Source organism: Macrobrachium nipponense, chromosome 18 (genome assembly GCF_015104395.2).
Source record: "Macrobrachium nipponense isolate FS-2020 chromosome 18, ASM1510439v2, whole genome shotgun sequence".
NCBI lineage: Eukaryota > Metazoa > Arthropoda > Malacostraca > Decapoda > Palaemonidae > Macrobrachium > Macrobrachium nipponense.
Window position 1 is genome coordinate 76235021 of NC_087211.1, and position 15765 is coordinate 76250785.

General features: G+C 35.1%; 1 protein-coding gene across 1 annotated transcript in view; it reads right to left on the minus strand.

Annotated features, from left to right (window-relative positions):
• LOC135197211 (PIH1 domain-containing protein 1-like) overlaps positions 1-15765 on the minus strand; it is a 68447-nt gene that overhangs the window by 31404 nt on the left and 21278 nt on the right. The window contains exon 2 of the mRNA XM_064224265.1: positions 8998-9076. Coding sequence (XP_064080335.1) covers positions 8998-9076 — 79 coding nt within the window. The remainder of the gene's footprint in view (positions 1-8997; positions 9077-15765) is intronic.

The following is a 15765-nucleotide window of genomic DNA, read 5'->3' on the forward strand; positions in this document are numbered from 1 at the left end:
GAATCAGAACTATCAACCACACCCAACTTCTCTATTGAATCTAGTGCATTCATGGTTGATTATGTTTAATGTCGCGGAGATTTTCCCTTCACATTCTATTGATACTTGCATGGTTTTATGCATCTTCGCTAAAATAATTGATAATACACTATAATATTAAATATTTGTTTCCACACTGCTCGAAATATACATTGGTAATGTTGGTAATCCTGTATTGAACGAGAATTTCAAATTGTTTCGTTTCTATAGTTTGAAGTAATTGCTATCCTTTAAAATAATTACTATTACCGTAATTTTTTCTTATGATTGTTATAAATATCATAGATTTTATATTTGTGCATCATATGTTAGCTGTATTTTGCTTGATAGAGCTTTCACTGTAGAAAAAAGAAATATTTTTCAGCTACGAGTTGTAGTTGCCAGTTAGTTAATTTCGAACGAAATTCTCTGAAATTTGTCGCTTCAGTTTTGGAACTTACTGTACTGTCGGCCAAAAAACTCGTGGCAGAGTTTCATAATTTTTCGTTCACCTGCCTGACGCACGATTCATGGCTTATTTATCTATTTTTCTTTTCAAAGATGGAAGAAATCATGTAATGACTTTAAAACAGTCACTGACATCTTTAGAACATTATGCTATGTTATTGTGTAAAACTATTTTCCATATAGCAAAATTGAAGTGAACGAAACGAAGTGATAAAAAACGTCATATCACAACCATAGATATACATGACCAAATAGATAGGAGACACCTATCACTAGTAGTATCGCATAAACATAGTCCTCAAATTATCATTTCAATATTAAGTTGAAGGTAGTTGAACTATTCCATTTATTAAATTTTACAGAAAACATTGGAATCTCATAAAATGCTATCAAATTTAAAAACAAAAAGAAAAAAAACGATATCTTAACAGTGTGAACCAGGCGACCTCACTCTATTGCTTTTGATGTTATGTGCACGGGAATTTAATGTCAGTGTGTCATTTATCGGTCTAAGAAACATCCCTCGATGAGCGAGAGAATTATTGCACTGCATTCGGTGCAAGTTCCTGTTGGAGAGATATCAAGAAAGCTTAATAAACCGGAGAGAATCATACATAGATGAATAATATTGTTTAAAGAACGGCAAAATTTAGAACATGGGCCTAGAGGTGGAACACTTCGAAGCACCACATGAGAGCAAGACAATACAGCAGTGTAATGTTGCTGAGCAACATTCATTTGTGAACTTTGAATTCTAGTGCCTCGTCACGACATTGCTGAACCAGGAATCATGACTAGCTCTACGCTTATGACTGGTGTCTGATGAATACTTTAGATGGAGAGGAAGAGATTTTTAAATCTACACTTGAAGTCTTTGATAGTTGTCTAATGAATAAGCAAACTTATCTTTGATGGATGAGAGATTCAGTTAGGCTTACTCTTTTTGTTTTGTTTTTTATCGGTGGCTAGTGAATACCACGGATAGGGAGGGAAACGGTTTCAATGATGCATGCATTTTTTTCTTCAAAACCTAAAGAATACATTTTATTGGGAGATACTTTATTGACATCGGCCTAATCCTTCCATCACTCCTGTACGCCACCTCCGCTCTCTTCTACATCTCAGGCGACTAGAACCGACTTCTCACTACGAACTCCATCTCGTGAAACCATCACTAATGATAACGGTTATTTTAGAATTCCCCGCACCGACATCGGACGCCTTAAAATGCATGTTTATAAAATATTTTCTGTTCAAAGAAACTTTATCTTTCATTCCACAAAATATGTGCATACACTCGTGTTACACCCTGTAGCCGTCAAAGAGCAACCCTTGATTAAAGCAGTGGTATTTTTCTTGAAGGAGAAAAAAAAAAAAAAAAAAAAAAAAAAAAAACATATGAAATAGACATAAACGAGAACGTCACCTTTCATATTTCTTATCCTTTCAGCTACTTATAATATGCTTAAGGTAGTAGGTCTAGCAGGTATACATGTGAAACTAATTTGAATTAATTTCTATTTAGAAGAAATGAATAGCTACAAAAAAGATCAACCTAAGAAAGCTTTAAGGAAAGTAAGCCTTTCTTAATGTATTCGTCAGTTTTGACTCCCACAGCTTTCCAAGGTGTCCAAATGAAACAGGATGACATGCAAGGAATTCGATAAAAAAAAATAAGACTGAATTATATTCGTTTGATTTTTTTATGATTGCTTTTTGACTTTGAATAGCTAGGTCTGAGTTAATTATGTTAAGCAATTATGAAAAGGATAAGAAGAAAGGCGAACATGGCTAATACAACAAGAATAACGGGAATAGTCAAATAAAGCAGACTAATATATATATATATATATATATATATATATATATATATATATATATATATATATATATATAGTCGATTTAAATATTCATTAGTATTACGTATCCGAGAGAGCATCCTGCTGAAAATAGAGCTAGGCAAATCATGTGGGAAAATCAGAAGTCCAATTTAGGCCCACTAAATGTGTCATGCAAATTATTTTATTGATCAAAGGACAAAATTAGTTTAACTAAAAATCGTTTTCAAAGAATGTTAACGCCTTGATGTATTATTTATCAGCTGTAGGAGACGAAATGACAACACCCCAGTGCAGTACGATACGTTGAGTCAAGACTCGAGCGGCAGCAAAGCCAACTTCAAAATCTTCGGTATGCTGTCACGAAGCTAGAGTTGAGAATAAAATTAGAAATCGTGGACCCATCGGTATATATTTTCCTTACTTTGCATAATAATTATCTTTAATACATTGAATAAGTCTACTCAATTCTAATGTAATTTATTTCAAGTATAGCAAGTTTGAAAGGAAATCTTATTTATTGTTAAGTAAATAATCTGGCACCTGCATATGGCAATATTTCCATAACGAACAATGAATTAAGAAACTACGCCAATTCTTCGTTGGCCGTCTGTACATACTTACATTTCTCAGATTATGAACAATGGCATATGTTCATTATCTAAACACTGGTCAAATAATGAGCTACCGCAGATGTAACCTAGACCTATGGTTTTCTGGTATTAATAACATTTATCAATTGAGCTACGGCATATTACGTAACCTAGACCTACGCTTTTCATTATATAAATTATCAAAAAAATAACTTAATTAAGGTACTGTCGGCCAAAAAACTCATGGCAGAGTTTCATAATTTTTCGTTCACCTGCCTGACGCACGATTCATGCCTTATTTATCAATTTTTCTTTTCAAAGATGGAAGAAATCATATGTAATGACGTTAAAAACAGTCACTGATATCTTTAGAACATTATGTTTTGTTATTGTGTAAAACTATTTTCCAATTAGCAAAATTAACGTGAACGAAACGAAGTGATAAAAAACGTCATATCAAAACCATAGATATGCATTACCAAATAGATAGGAGACACCTATCACTAGTAGTATCGCATAAACTTAGTCGTTAAATTATCATTTCAATATCAAGTTGAAGGTAGTTGAACTATTCCATTTGTTAAATTTTATAGAAAACATTGGAATCTCACAAGCTACTATCAAATTTAAAAACAAAAAGTAAAAAAAACGATATCCTAACAGTGTGAACCAGGCGACCTCACTCTATTGCTTTTGATGTTATGTCATTTATCGGTCTAAGAAACATCCCTCGATGAATCATTGCACTGCATTCGGTGCAAGTTCCTGTTGGAGAGATATCAAGAAAGCTTAATAAACCGGAGAGAATCATACATAGATGAATCAAATTGTTTAAAGAACAGCAAAATATAGAACATGGGCCTAGAGGTGGAACACCTCAAAGCACCACAAGAGAGCAATTGTCAATACAGTAGTGTAAATGTTGCTGAGCAACATTCATTTGTGAATTTTGAATTCTAGTGCATCGTCACGACATTGCTGAACCAGGAATCATGACTAGCTCTACGCTTATGACTGGTGTCTGATGAATACTTTAGATGGAGGGAAAGAGATTTTTAAATCACACTTGAAATCTTTGATAGGTGTCTAATGAATAAGTCTAATGAATAAGCAAAAAAAACTTATCTTTGATGGATGAGAGTTCAGTTAGGCTTACTCTTTTTGTTTTGTTTTTTATCGGTGGCCAGTGAATACCACGGATAGGGAGGGAAACAGTTTCAATGATGCAAGCATTTTTTTTTCTTCAAACCTAAAGAATACATTTATTGGGAGATACTTTATTAACATTGGCCTAATCCCTCCATCACTCCTATACGCCCCCTCCGCTCTCTTCTACACTTTAGGCGACTCGATCCGACTTCTCGCTACGAACTCCGTCGCGTGAAAGCATCAGTAATGATAACGGTTATTTTAAAATTCCCTGCACCGACAACGGACGCCTTAAAATGCATGTTTATAAAATATTTTCTGTTCAAAGAAACTTTATCTTTCATTCCCCCAAAAATATGCATACACTCTTGTTACACCCTTAGCCGTCAAAGAGCCACCTTGATTAAAGCAGTAGGTTTTTCTTGAAAAAAAAAAAAAAAAAAAACATGAGAACGTCACCTTTCATATTTCATCCTTTCAGCTACTTATAATATGCTTATGGTAGTAGGTCTAGGTATACATGTGAAACTAAATTTGAATCAATTTCTGTTTTAGAAGAAAGATCAACCTAAGAAAGCTTCAATGAAAGTAAGCCTTTCTAAGTGTATTCGTCAGTTTTGACTCCCACAGCTTTTCAAACGTGTCCAAATGAAACAGGATGATATGCAAGGAATTCGATAGAAAATAAGACTGAATTATATACGTTTGATTTTTTTTATGATTGTTTTTTGACTCTGAATAGCTAGGTCTGAGTCAATTATGTTAAGCAATTATGAAAAGGATAAGAAGAAGGGCGGACATGGCTAATAAAACAAAAATAACGGGAATAATCAAATAAAGCAGATAATATATATATATATATATATATATATATATATATATATATATATAATATATATAACACACACACACACATATATATATATATATATATATATATATATATGTCGATTTAAATATTCATTTATATCACGTCTCCGAAAGTAGACCTAGGCTAATCATGGTGAAAATCAGAAGTCCAATTTAGGCCCACTAAATGTGTCATGCAAATTATTTTATTGATCAAAGGACAAAATTAGTTTAATTAAACATCGTTTTCAAAGAATGTTAACGCCTTGATGTATTGTTAATCGGCTGTAGGAGACGAAATGACAACACCCCAGTGCAGTACGATACGTTGAGTCAAGACTCGAGCGGCACCAAAGTCATTCTTCAAAATGCTTGGTATGCTGTCACGAAGCTAGAGTTGAGAATAAAATTAGAAATCGTGGAACCATCGGTACATATTTTCCTTACTTTGCAAAGTAATTATCTTTAATATGTTGAATAAGTCTACTCTATTCTAATGTAATTTATTTCAAGTATAGCACCTTTGAAAGGAAATGTTTTTTATTGTAAAGTAAATAATCTGGCACCTGCATATGGCAATATTTCTATAACGAACAATGAATTAAGAAACTACGCCAATTTTTTGTTGGCCGTCTGTACATGTAACCCAGGTCCATGATTTTATTCTAGTACATTTATCATATATTGAGGTAGGGCAGATGTACCGAGACCCATGAGTTTTTTCTGTTAAAATTTTTCATCTGTAACCTAGACGTGAGATTTTCTTCTATTCAAAATAATAAATTAATAAGTTACGGCAGATGCAACCCAAACCTATGCATTTTTACTATCTGTATTTACCGAATGACGAGAGAGAGAGAGAGAGAGAGAGAGAGAGAGAGAGAGAGAGAGAGAGAGAGAGAGAGAGAGAGAGGGTTGAAATATTTGCCCATTCTAAGAAAAGCCCTGGCAACGCAGGTATCCTTGCGTGAATTCTTCCCCAACGCACGGCCGGACATTACAGGTATATTTCAACGGTGGCAGGGATCGACATGCATGATAACATCACGTTCAGGAACATTATTATTAGAGCACCTGAAAATTTTGAGGATTAGTGTTAATGACATTTATTTAATTCTCTCCCCCTCTCCCTTGAAAGCTGATCAAATGGAAAGTACCACTGGCGGAATCAAGCCAGTTTTAAGTATACATAATTCTCTCCAGCTTCACAAAACGAAACTTGGTAACATAACCATTCAAGTATGGGCCTACGTTCAACTCATCGCGAAACTCAGGGAAGATATACGAGCACGGTTTGGTATTTCCTCTTTTGTACTTTTGGTCTGTGACTAACACGATACAACTCTTCTAATTATTACTTATATCTTATTATTACTAATATCATTGTCACCTTGAAATCTTTCTCATTTATTTTATTATTATTATTATTATTATTATTATTATTATTATTATTATTATGTAATAAGAAGAAGAACGAAGAGGGTGAAATATAAAATCAAACTGTTTTAAAGAAGGCAGCATTCCATAATAATATTATCATCGTTATCATTATCACAAGGAAATCGTCTTACTTTATTTACTATTACCATTATTAATACTTGAATTCCATAATTTTCTCAAACTTAATTTCATCACCATTACCATTCACTTTCACTGATTACTGCACCATCATCGTTACTCGGCACAGATTATTATTCATCACGACATAACAAAACGTACTCAACGATTACGCCTACATCAGAATGACAAGACATGACAACCTAATTTCTGCAGTGCGTTAAGCCTCCAGTTCTGAGTGAAATAACCACCGTACAGAAGTTCCTTCGCTCGGAGAGCTCGGATCCGAGACTTAGCCTAAGGCCCTAGGCTTACAATCGCGGGAATCCTCTCCCAATGTCACATTACAGGAATGGCGCCAAAATCGACGGAGGGTCGTCAATAATTCAGGCAAAAGCTCGACTTCTGTTTCTTTCAAATGCAAAGTTTTCCGAACGATGGCAGCCTTTTTCTTTCTTTCTTTCTTAAAAGAGAGTTTTCTTTTATTTTTTTATCTTAAATCTTTCTTTAAAGACAGTTTTCTTTTATTTTTTAAAATCTGAAAATGGGCATAACATTCTGTGGACGTTTGACTGAATGTTCATTGCATATCTGAAGTGCTCATAAGAATGCATGCTCAATAATAATAATAATAATAATAAAATAATAATAATAATAATAATAATAATAATAATAATAATAATATAATACTTTATTTACCAGCTCAAGCATTGCATCACCTGAACACGTTAACAATTAGACCATTATCAGCTAGGAAGCCTATCTGACAACCTTCAAGATTACACAAATGGTAATGGTAAGTGATTAGATGTGACGAAATATCAAAATCTAAAGATATGAAAACTCACAATGACTCAGCATATAACAAGGCACAAACGGTTCACACATGTAACATACACACAAACATAAATTTACAACACTCGTGGTCTTTGGATCACCATACAAATCTGCGCAAACAAATTCTGCAGATCTCTTCCACATTCAGTAAAACGTCGAAGAGGAACCAGAACTCTATTTCATTTTATTTTAAAATTCAGGCTCACCTGAGACATCGAATACAGTACTTCATTCAATATTTATGTGACTGAAGTACTACCCATAGAATTAAAGTACTACCCATAAGGATCCTTGGAGTAGGAAAATAATTGTTTATGCATTGGACAAAGAGCAAAAACTGATGTTACATCCTTATTTCATTTAACCTGGTGTCCCATCATTATTTTATTTAGCCTGATGCATTCTTGTTTAGCCCAGGCCTGATGGAGATGAGGGAAAAATTATGAAGGAGCATGAGGGTTGTCAGATTTGAAAAGGAAACGCATTAACACCCAAGAATATGAGAGTTTTTAAGGAAGACGGGGCTAAAATATACAAAGAATGCAGGGGTGATTTATGTTCTGCTGACAAACCTTTAAAGGAGGTGTATGAAGCAGCTAATGTTGTGGAATCTACTTGTGTTGCGTTGTTCTTTATTGACACCCCACTTAGGGGAGAACTGGCCTAATGTTATATATATATATATTATATATATATATATATATATAATATATATATATATATATATATATATATCATTAATGTTTATGATCAGAGTTTCCTTTAACAGGGTAAGATGTGAAATGAGTTCTCTCCACTCTCTGTCATGTGCATCTTTTGAGACTTTCACGGGGCATCAAGCACTTTTGAAAATCCAGGATCTTCTCTTTAATTTACTATTTCATCAGTGTCACATTGTTTACTCATTGTCGCAGGGTAGTATGATAGCATAAAGGAAAGGAAGGAATAGTATTGAAAATGACAAATAGTACCAAGTATTTTTTTCTGGCACTTTTTTAAAAAATTTTGTACTGTACTGTACCATGAGGCAGCTGTAGATATTATCAAATAGGAAAGAACACTACAGTTATAATAGCAGCAATTATATGGCTAAAAGATGTGCAATTTTACCTCTCTACAGACTGGAAGAACGCATTAGGTGATACAAAGTGACTTAGCTTGGTGACATAAATGCTTCTTTAACTCAATAAGTACCAGACATAGTATAAAGCGTTTTTTTTGGACATTCCTATACCTGTATCTTATTTTTTGGTTACGCCCATACTTTTCTTTGTTTCCATGGTGTTTAGGCAAGATAAAGGCATTTGCTTTGCTCATGTCATGGGCTTTTTGTGAAAAACTTTCAACGAGAGTGATCTTGCATTTACAATCAAGAGGTAAAGGAATATGTACGGTATTTTTTAAAACTCAATTGTAAATTACAATTAATATTCCTACATTACATGGAAATGCCTTTCAGAAAGATAAATGTTTTAAGATAACTGCATGTGTTTCAAGATGGTCATTCATGTTCTACATGGTTTTAGCATTTCTACTACTTACAAGACTGGTAAGAACATCTTGAACAATGTCTCACTATACACAATGAAATCGTAATTTCTGAAAAGCTTTGATAAATGCTACGTATGAAAACAACTAATCTGGTCTCACACTAAAAACAGGTTGCAATACGGTAATCCCCCACTTACCAACTTTTGGCTTGATGACAGCTGCTCGTTCGAGTGAAGGATCTGGAAATAACGTCTGAAGTTCCCTAGGCTCAGTTCCCTGGAGAGAAAAAACAAGTTATATTAATTTTTAGTCTTCCAAACCTGCTGGTATCTTGAAACACACCATCAGATATAAAGTACAAGGGATGAATGTAAATAACAATATCAGAATCTTAAAACAACCACTGAAAGTACTACCTTCTAAAGGTAGTTTTCTCCAATTATGAAGAGAAAATACAATAATTTCAAGCAAATAAAAAAGGAAATACTTAAGTAAGCTACATGCTTCACTGGAAATGTTTTACTTAATCTTATTTGTATGCAACTTTTGATGATAAACTGTGTAATATCTATCAGTTACTTGATTCATCACAAGTAATCTGGTTATTAATTAGTAAAACCTGATGATGTCATGTACACCAGGACTTACATGACACAATTTAGGTGCTAAAAAACATATTCCACAGGGGAATGTCATAGTAGTGTAATCTGTCATCCCCCAATCCCTGGGAAAGAGGTCAGTGCATAAAAACTGTCCATGAACAAGGGTAGCCTAGTTTACATAAAGATAAAAATAGAGTGAAACTAAGAATTACAGTATTAAATCCATCCCAAATATGTTATAATTTCACCCCATGGTCTTTTGGTATAACCTTTCCTCATGGTAATTTGGTATGAACTTGTAGAGATCTTGCCATCCTGTCACTAAGAGTATAGTATATATATAGGCTATATATATATATATATATATATATATATATATATATATATATATATATATATATATATATATATATATATATATATATATATATATATATATATTAATATATATATATATATATATATATATATATATATATATATATATATATATATATATATATATATATATATTATATATATATATATATATATATATATATATATATATATATATATGGAATAAAGAAAAATTTGAGCATATAGATTAGCCTGGGGTTTCCAATGGCTGAAAACAAAAAATATAAGAAAATTCATATTTTCAATTATAGTAAATAACAATTAAACCTAGCACATAATAATAATTATACAGTGGTACCTCAACATACGAAAGGCTCAACTTACGAAAAACTCGAGATACGAAAGCAAATACGAAGATATTTTTTGCTCTACATACGAAAATTGTTCAAGATACGAAAGGTTGTTGCTGTAAAGTCCGAGATTCGCCTGGACCACCAATAACAATTTTAAAACTCGTGCGCCACCAACTTAGCAGACTTGCCACCATCCTCCCGCTCTCCCATTGGTTCCTGATGCTAGTCACCGCCATAAGATCTTGCTCTCCTATTGGTCAGCATCTCTCCCATTGTGCTCTATGTAGCGGCGTGCTTTTTCGGCCACTTGGCGGCATCATCGGTATCGTAAGCACTCGGAATTCATTCGTTCTATACGATTTTTGTTTATTAACATAAATTCATTAGTGATTTCTTTGTAGTACTACTTTATTGTGTTGTGTAAGAACTTTACTTCATACGTATACGTACTACATAACTTAATTACGTACAGTATATACGTAGTCATGGGTCCCAAGAAAGTTGAAGTAGGAAAGAAAGTTGAAGTAGGAAAGAAAGTTGAAGTAGGAAAGAAGAGGATGCTTTCTTTGGAGACAAAAATGGAGATAATAAAAAAGTATGAAGCTGGCATGCAATAGAGTGTGATCGCCAAGGAATACGGCCGAAATCCGTCGACAATAGGCACCATCCTTAAGCAGAAGGATGCCATCAAAGCAGCTACACCTTCCAAGGGCGTGACTATTTTGTCTAGCACGAGGAGCCACGTGCATGATGAGATGGAGAGGCTGCTTCTTGTCTGGATAAAAGACAAAGAAATCGCTGGTGATACGATAACCGAGACAACAATCTCCCACAAGGCCAGCGCTATTTTCGGCGATTTGATTGCCCAGGCCGAAGACGACGGAGGAGAAGGGACATCAACGCCAACCCCAGACTTCAAGGCTTCTCATGGGTGGTTCGAAAAATTCCGTAAACGGACTGGCATCCATTCGGTGGTGCGGCATGGGGAGGCAGCCAGCTCGGACACGAAAGCGGCCGAAGCCTTTATTAAAACGTTCGACGAGATGACAATCAAGGAAGGCTACAGTTCTCAGCAAGTCTTCAACTGTGATGAGACTGGCCTTTTTTGGAAAAAAAAAAAAAAGCCTCGTCGGACGTACATCACGCAGGAAGAGAAGCTACCTGGGCATAAGCCTATGAAAGACAGGCTTACGCTCGCACTTTGTTAGAACGCCAGTGGGGATTGCAAGGTGAAGCCACTACTTGTCTATCATTCTGAGACTCCTCGAGCCTTCAAGGCCCACAAAGTGCTTAAGGAGAAGCTTCCAGTGATGTGGAGGGCTAATGCGAAAGCCTGCGTAATGAGACTTTTGTTTACGGAGTGGGTAAATCTGTATTTCAGCCCGACAGTGAAGAAATTCTTGGAAGAGAAGAGCCTCCCTCTGAAATGCCTGCTCACCCTCCTGGCCTTGAGGAAGATATCCTAGTGGAGCATTCGTTTATCAAGGTTCTTCATCTTCCGCCTAACACCACCCCTCTCCTCCAGCCCATGGACCAGCAAGTGATATCGAACTTAAAGAAGCTGTATACGAAACATCTTTTCAAGAGATGTTTCGACATCACCAATACCACAAACCTCACCTTGCGTGAATTTTGGAAGGAGTATTTCGATGTTGTGATATGCATCTGACTCATCGATCAAGCTTGGCAGGAGGTTTCGAGGCGAACCTTGAATTCTTCGTGAAGGAAACTCTGGCCTGATGCCATATCCACCCAAGACTTTAAGGGATTCGATGTGGGCGAAGCTGGTGCTGCAGATCCAGGAACAGTTGACGATCCTGAAACTGTTTCACAACCAGATCATGACGAAATCGTTGCACTCAGCAAATCCATGGGGCTGGTCGTCGACGAGGACGACATCAATGACCTTCTCGAGGAGCACCAAGAGGAGCTTACGACAGATGACGTGAAGGAGTTGGAGTTCATGCAACATAACGTCGTTCAAGAGGAGTTCTCTAGCAGCGGCGAGGAGGAGGAGGACGACCCTATGACAACGGCAGAAATTAAGGATGCTCTAGCTGCTTTTCATATGGTGCAATAATTTGTAGAAAAGAGACACCCTGAAAAGGCTTACACAGGTCGTATGCTTGCACAGTTCGATGACGTTTGCCTAAGTCGTTTCAGGAACATTGTGAAAAGTAGGCAGAAGCAATCTTCCTTGGATAGTTATTATTTAAAGAGGCCTTTAGTAGGAGTAAGCAAAAAGGAAGATCCAATTGATACTACAAAAAAACAGAAAGTTGATAGTGGTAAAAAAATTTAAATTTTGTAAAAAAAAAAAAAAAAAATTAATTTCAAGTTTTTGTAAAGTTAAGTGTTACAGTTTTGTTAATGTGTTTCGTAAACTTTTGTTTATGTTTCCTGACATTTTTTAATGTGTTTCATTAAGTATACGTACTATAAGAAGTTTTCTGCTGTTTGTCCTCCTCCTCTGTCGCCACTTTCGGAGATAGCCTCACTCGAAAGGTAAGGTTCCACATTTTACTACATACGCATGTATGTGCATACAGTATTTCTTGTATACCATGTACACTAATACACTTTATTTACAGGTACGTACATATTAGTACTAGTACGTATTAAGTTAGGTATTGAATGGCCCAAATTGTTATAGTATTTCATTGTTTATGGGTCAATTTAGCTTTATTAAAAAATTTACTGGGGTGTTTTTGGAGGGCTTGGATCGGATTAGCCATTTTACATGTAAAATGCGGTTCAAGATACGAAAAGCTCATGATACGAAAGCCGCCTTGGAACGGATTAATTTCGTATCTCGAGGTACCACTGTAATATAATATCAAAAAGTAATGATTAACACCAATGCAAGTGGATTTCTTGCTTCAATGATTTTGCTTAAAATTTAAAAAACTATTTAAGCAGATATTTCTATAAAAGAGGGATCTCCTAGTTTTACCTAAAGGTTTCTATAATCAAACCAAACACATAAGTATGTACCAAAGTTAAACCAGACTTGCTCATACTTGAGATCACTTGAAACTTGTGTACAACTCCATATTAGGTGTACTTTAAATAGGCTAATCCTACTTCTGGTGGAACTGTATAACAAAATTCAAAGGCAAAAAAAAAAATCCTTAAAACTAGTAATAATTCTAAATATCAACTAAATATATTTTAGTAATTATTCTAAATATTAACTAAAAATATTTTAGTAATAATTCTAAACATCAAAGAAAAATTTTTTGAACAGCCCACAGAAGGATATCTTCTTCATACTCTTGGCTCAACAAAAAAGCAAAATTAAAAATGTATGACAGTGGGAGACACATCTTACTTAGTATCATTTTGCACTGTATTAAACTAGGCATTCACAATTTATTCTTTATAGCCTACAGTGTGGAGCTTAGATTTTTCAAATGCACTAAAGAGTAGCCAACTAGGATACAGAAGGAAGGCAAGACTTATTAGAAATTAATGTACAGAACAGTTCAAACTGGACAACTGAGCCTAGTTTAGGTTAGACTATCTTATACATTGCTGACTTGTCAGAGTATGCTTCTTGGCATCACCAATGAAAAACTGCCAAGATCAGTGAATCTCTTAGATCTAGGATAGCTTAGGCTACCACATGGAGATGAGACTGTTAAGTGTTACCCACATCAACCTAATGAGTAAATGTTCAACAATTCAATTTCTAAGTTGAATGTGCACTATGCGAACCAACTAATATCAATGATTGAATGATAATGATGAGAATTTTATCTTACTTCCTTGAACAATGATTTATGTAGGCAACTTTTTTTTAAGTTAGATGTCTATTTGTAAATATATTCTTACCTAGATCAAGGTATAAAAATTTCTTCCCAACTTCAAAATAAATAGCACCAAAGGTTGAATGAAAATTACTGCTGTTTTTCTTGTGAAATGTGAACAACCTAATTAAAGCTTAGATTTATATTGATTAGCATAAGAATCTTCATCAATTTATAAAGTCTAGCTGCTGCCTCCAACAAATTCCTTAACCTCTCATAACCTCTTCTTTGAGGTTTTTCCCAAGCTCTTATGCAATCATAGTGAAAGTGCGATAAAACAGCATTTATGCAATCTCTTCTTTTCTTCTCAGATAGATTTATGTGTTTGATACTATGTACTTTCAGACAATAAAAAATTTTTTTTTTTTTACAAAGTCAAGTTTCAGTATCCAGCATTCATTTCTACAACTGCTTCCTCAAATTCTGGTGTGAAGACACTGCTTGGAATGTTATTACCAGATTCAATAACAATAATGTGCATGGGACAGAATGCCATCCATTAAGGGTTAATTATGTGGAATATCCTGTTACAGGGAAGTGTGAGTATGTGGGACCTGCTGAACTGGATCAGTTTCTCTGTTTCAAAGGTCATGAATAGGTGGGGATTTAGGAATTCAGGCACTGCTTTAAAAACCAGGCTTTATTTCATAGTTATTCTTCATTTGGTGCAGATGCGTAAATCTCATCCCTTGAATGCATTTTTTTTCTGATCACCTGCACCCTACATTAGGTTAGGTGTGGGGGTCTAGGGGGAACACCGGGCTAGGTAAGGAACCAGCCCCCTAGGTAAGGTTAGATTGAGAGGGTAAAGCTTCCCTTGCTAGATAAAGACCCAGCCTCCTTGGTTGGGTTAGGTTAAATCCATCCTTACATTTAATTTGTTTTGTTATTTACCCCACTTCCCCACCAAGGTCCTCCAAATTATAGGATATAATGCGGGGAAGGGAGGAGGGGGCAGTATCTGTAAAAATATTTATTTGCTAACAAAATGAACCTAAGAAACATTCAATGCATATGTGAAAGCAGAGGAAAATCATATTTCTAGGCTCAGCCTGTGTCGCTTCGTGAAATATCCCTTCAGTTCATATTTCTAAGGTAAATAGTAATGCTAACATTACCAGAGAAAACTAAAAAAGGGGATGTCAGAGTCGCTCACCCTAAATAAAAAGAGGGTGTCGGTATGGTACTGGGGCGAGTGAAACCACTACCACAGGCCTCTTGTCATCAACTGAAGGGATATTTCACTGGGCGACACGGGCCCTTGCCCAGAAATAGATTTTTCCTTCGTCAAAATCCCTTATTCAACTCATAAATACAATATATAATGGTTCCAAATAAAATTTTAGCCTTTGACCAGCCAAGCTCAAGGGAATCTGAATGCATGCTTAGTTATGGGTGAAAGGGAACAGGGGAGGATTCCAGGTTCAGTTCTTGGATAAGGTAGCACACTGTGCCCTACATTAAATTAGGATAGGATTTATTGTTGTAGGCTAAGCATTACAAGAGGGCAAACCAGGGCTACCACCCAGACACAATCAGTTAAGATGCAGAACTCTATATTAGGGTAGGTTATGATAAGGTTGAGAAGGGTCAATTGGTTTTGTGTTACAAAGTTTACAAGTACTCAAGCTATTTCTGTATTCATTTCTTTTTATTTCATAAATCTGGATAAATTTTCCTCTTAATTATACAACAGTTGCCAGCATAAATTCTTACTGATACTGAGTATTATCATGCAAATTTTATAACTTTTACTTCTTCAGCCTGTGTCACCATAATAAATGCTTCATTAAGGAAGGGCAGATAAGATATGTACACCATATCTACTCTAGTAAATCTCTATCTTATCAATTGAAACAATT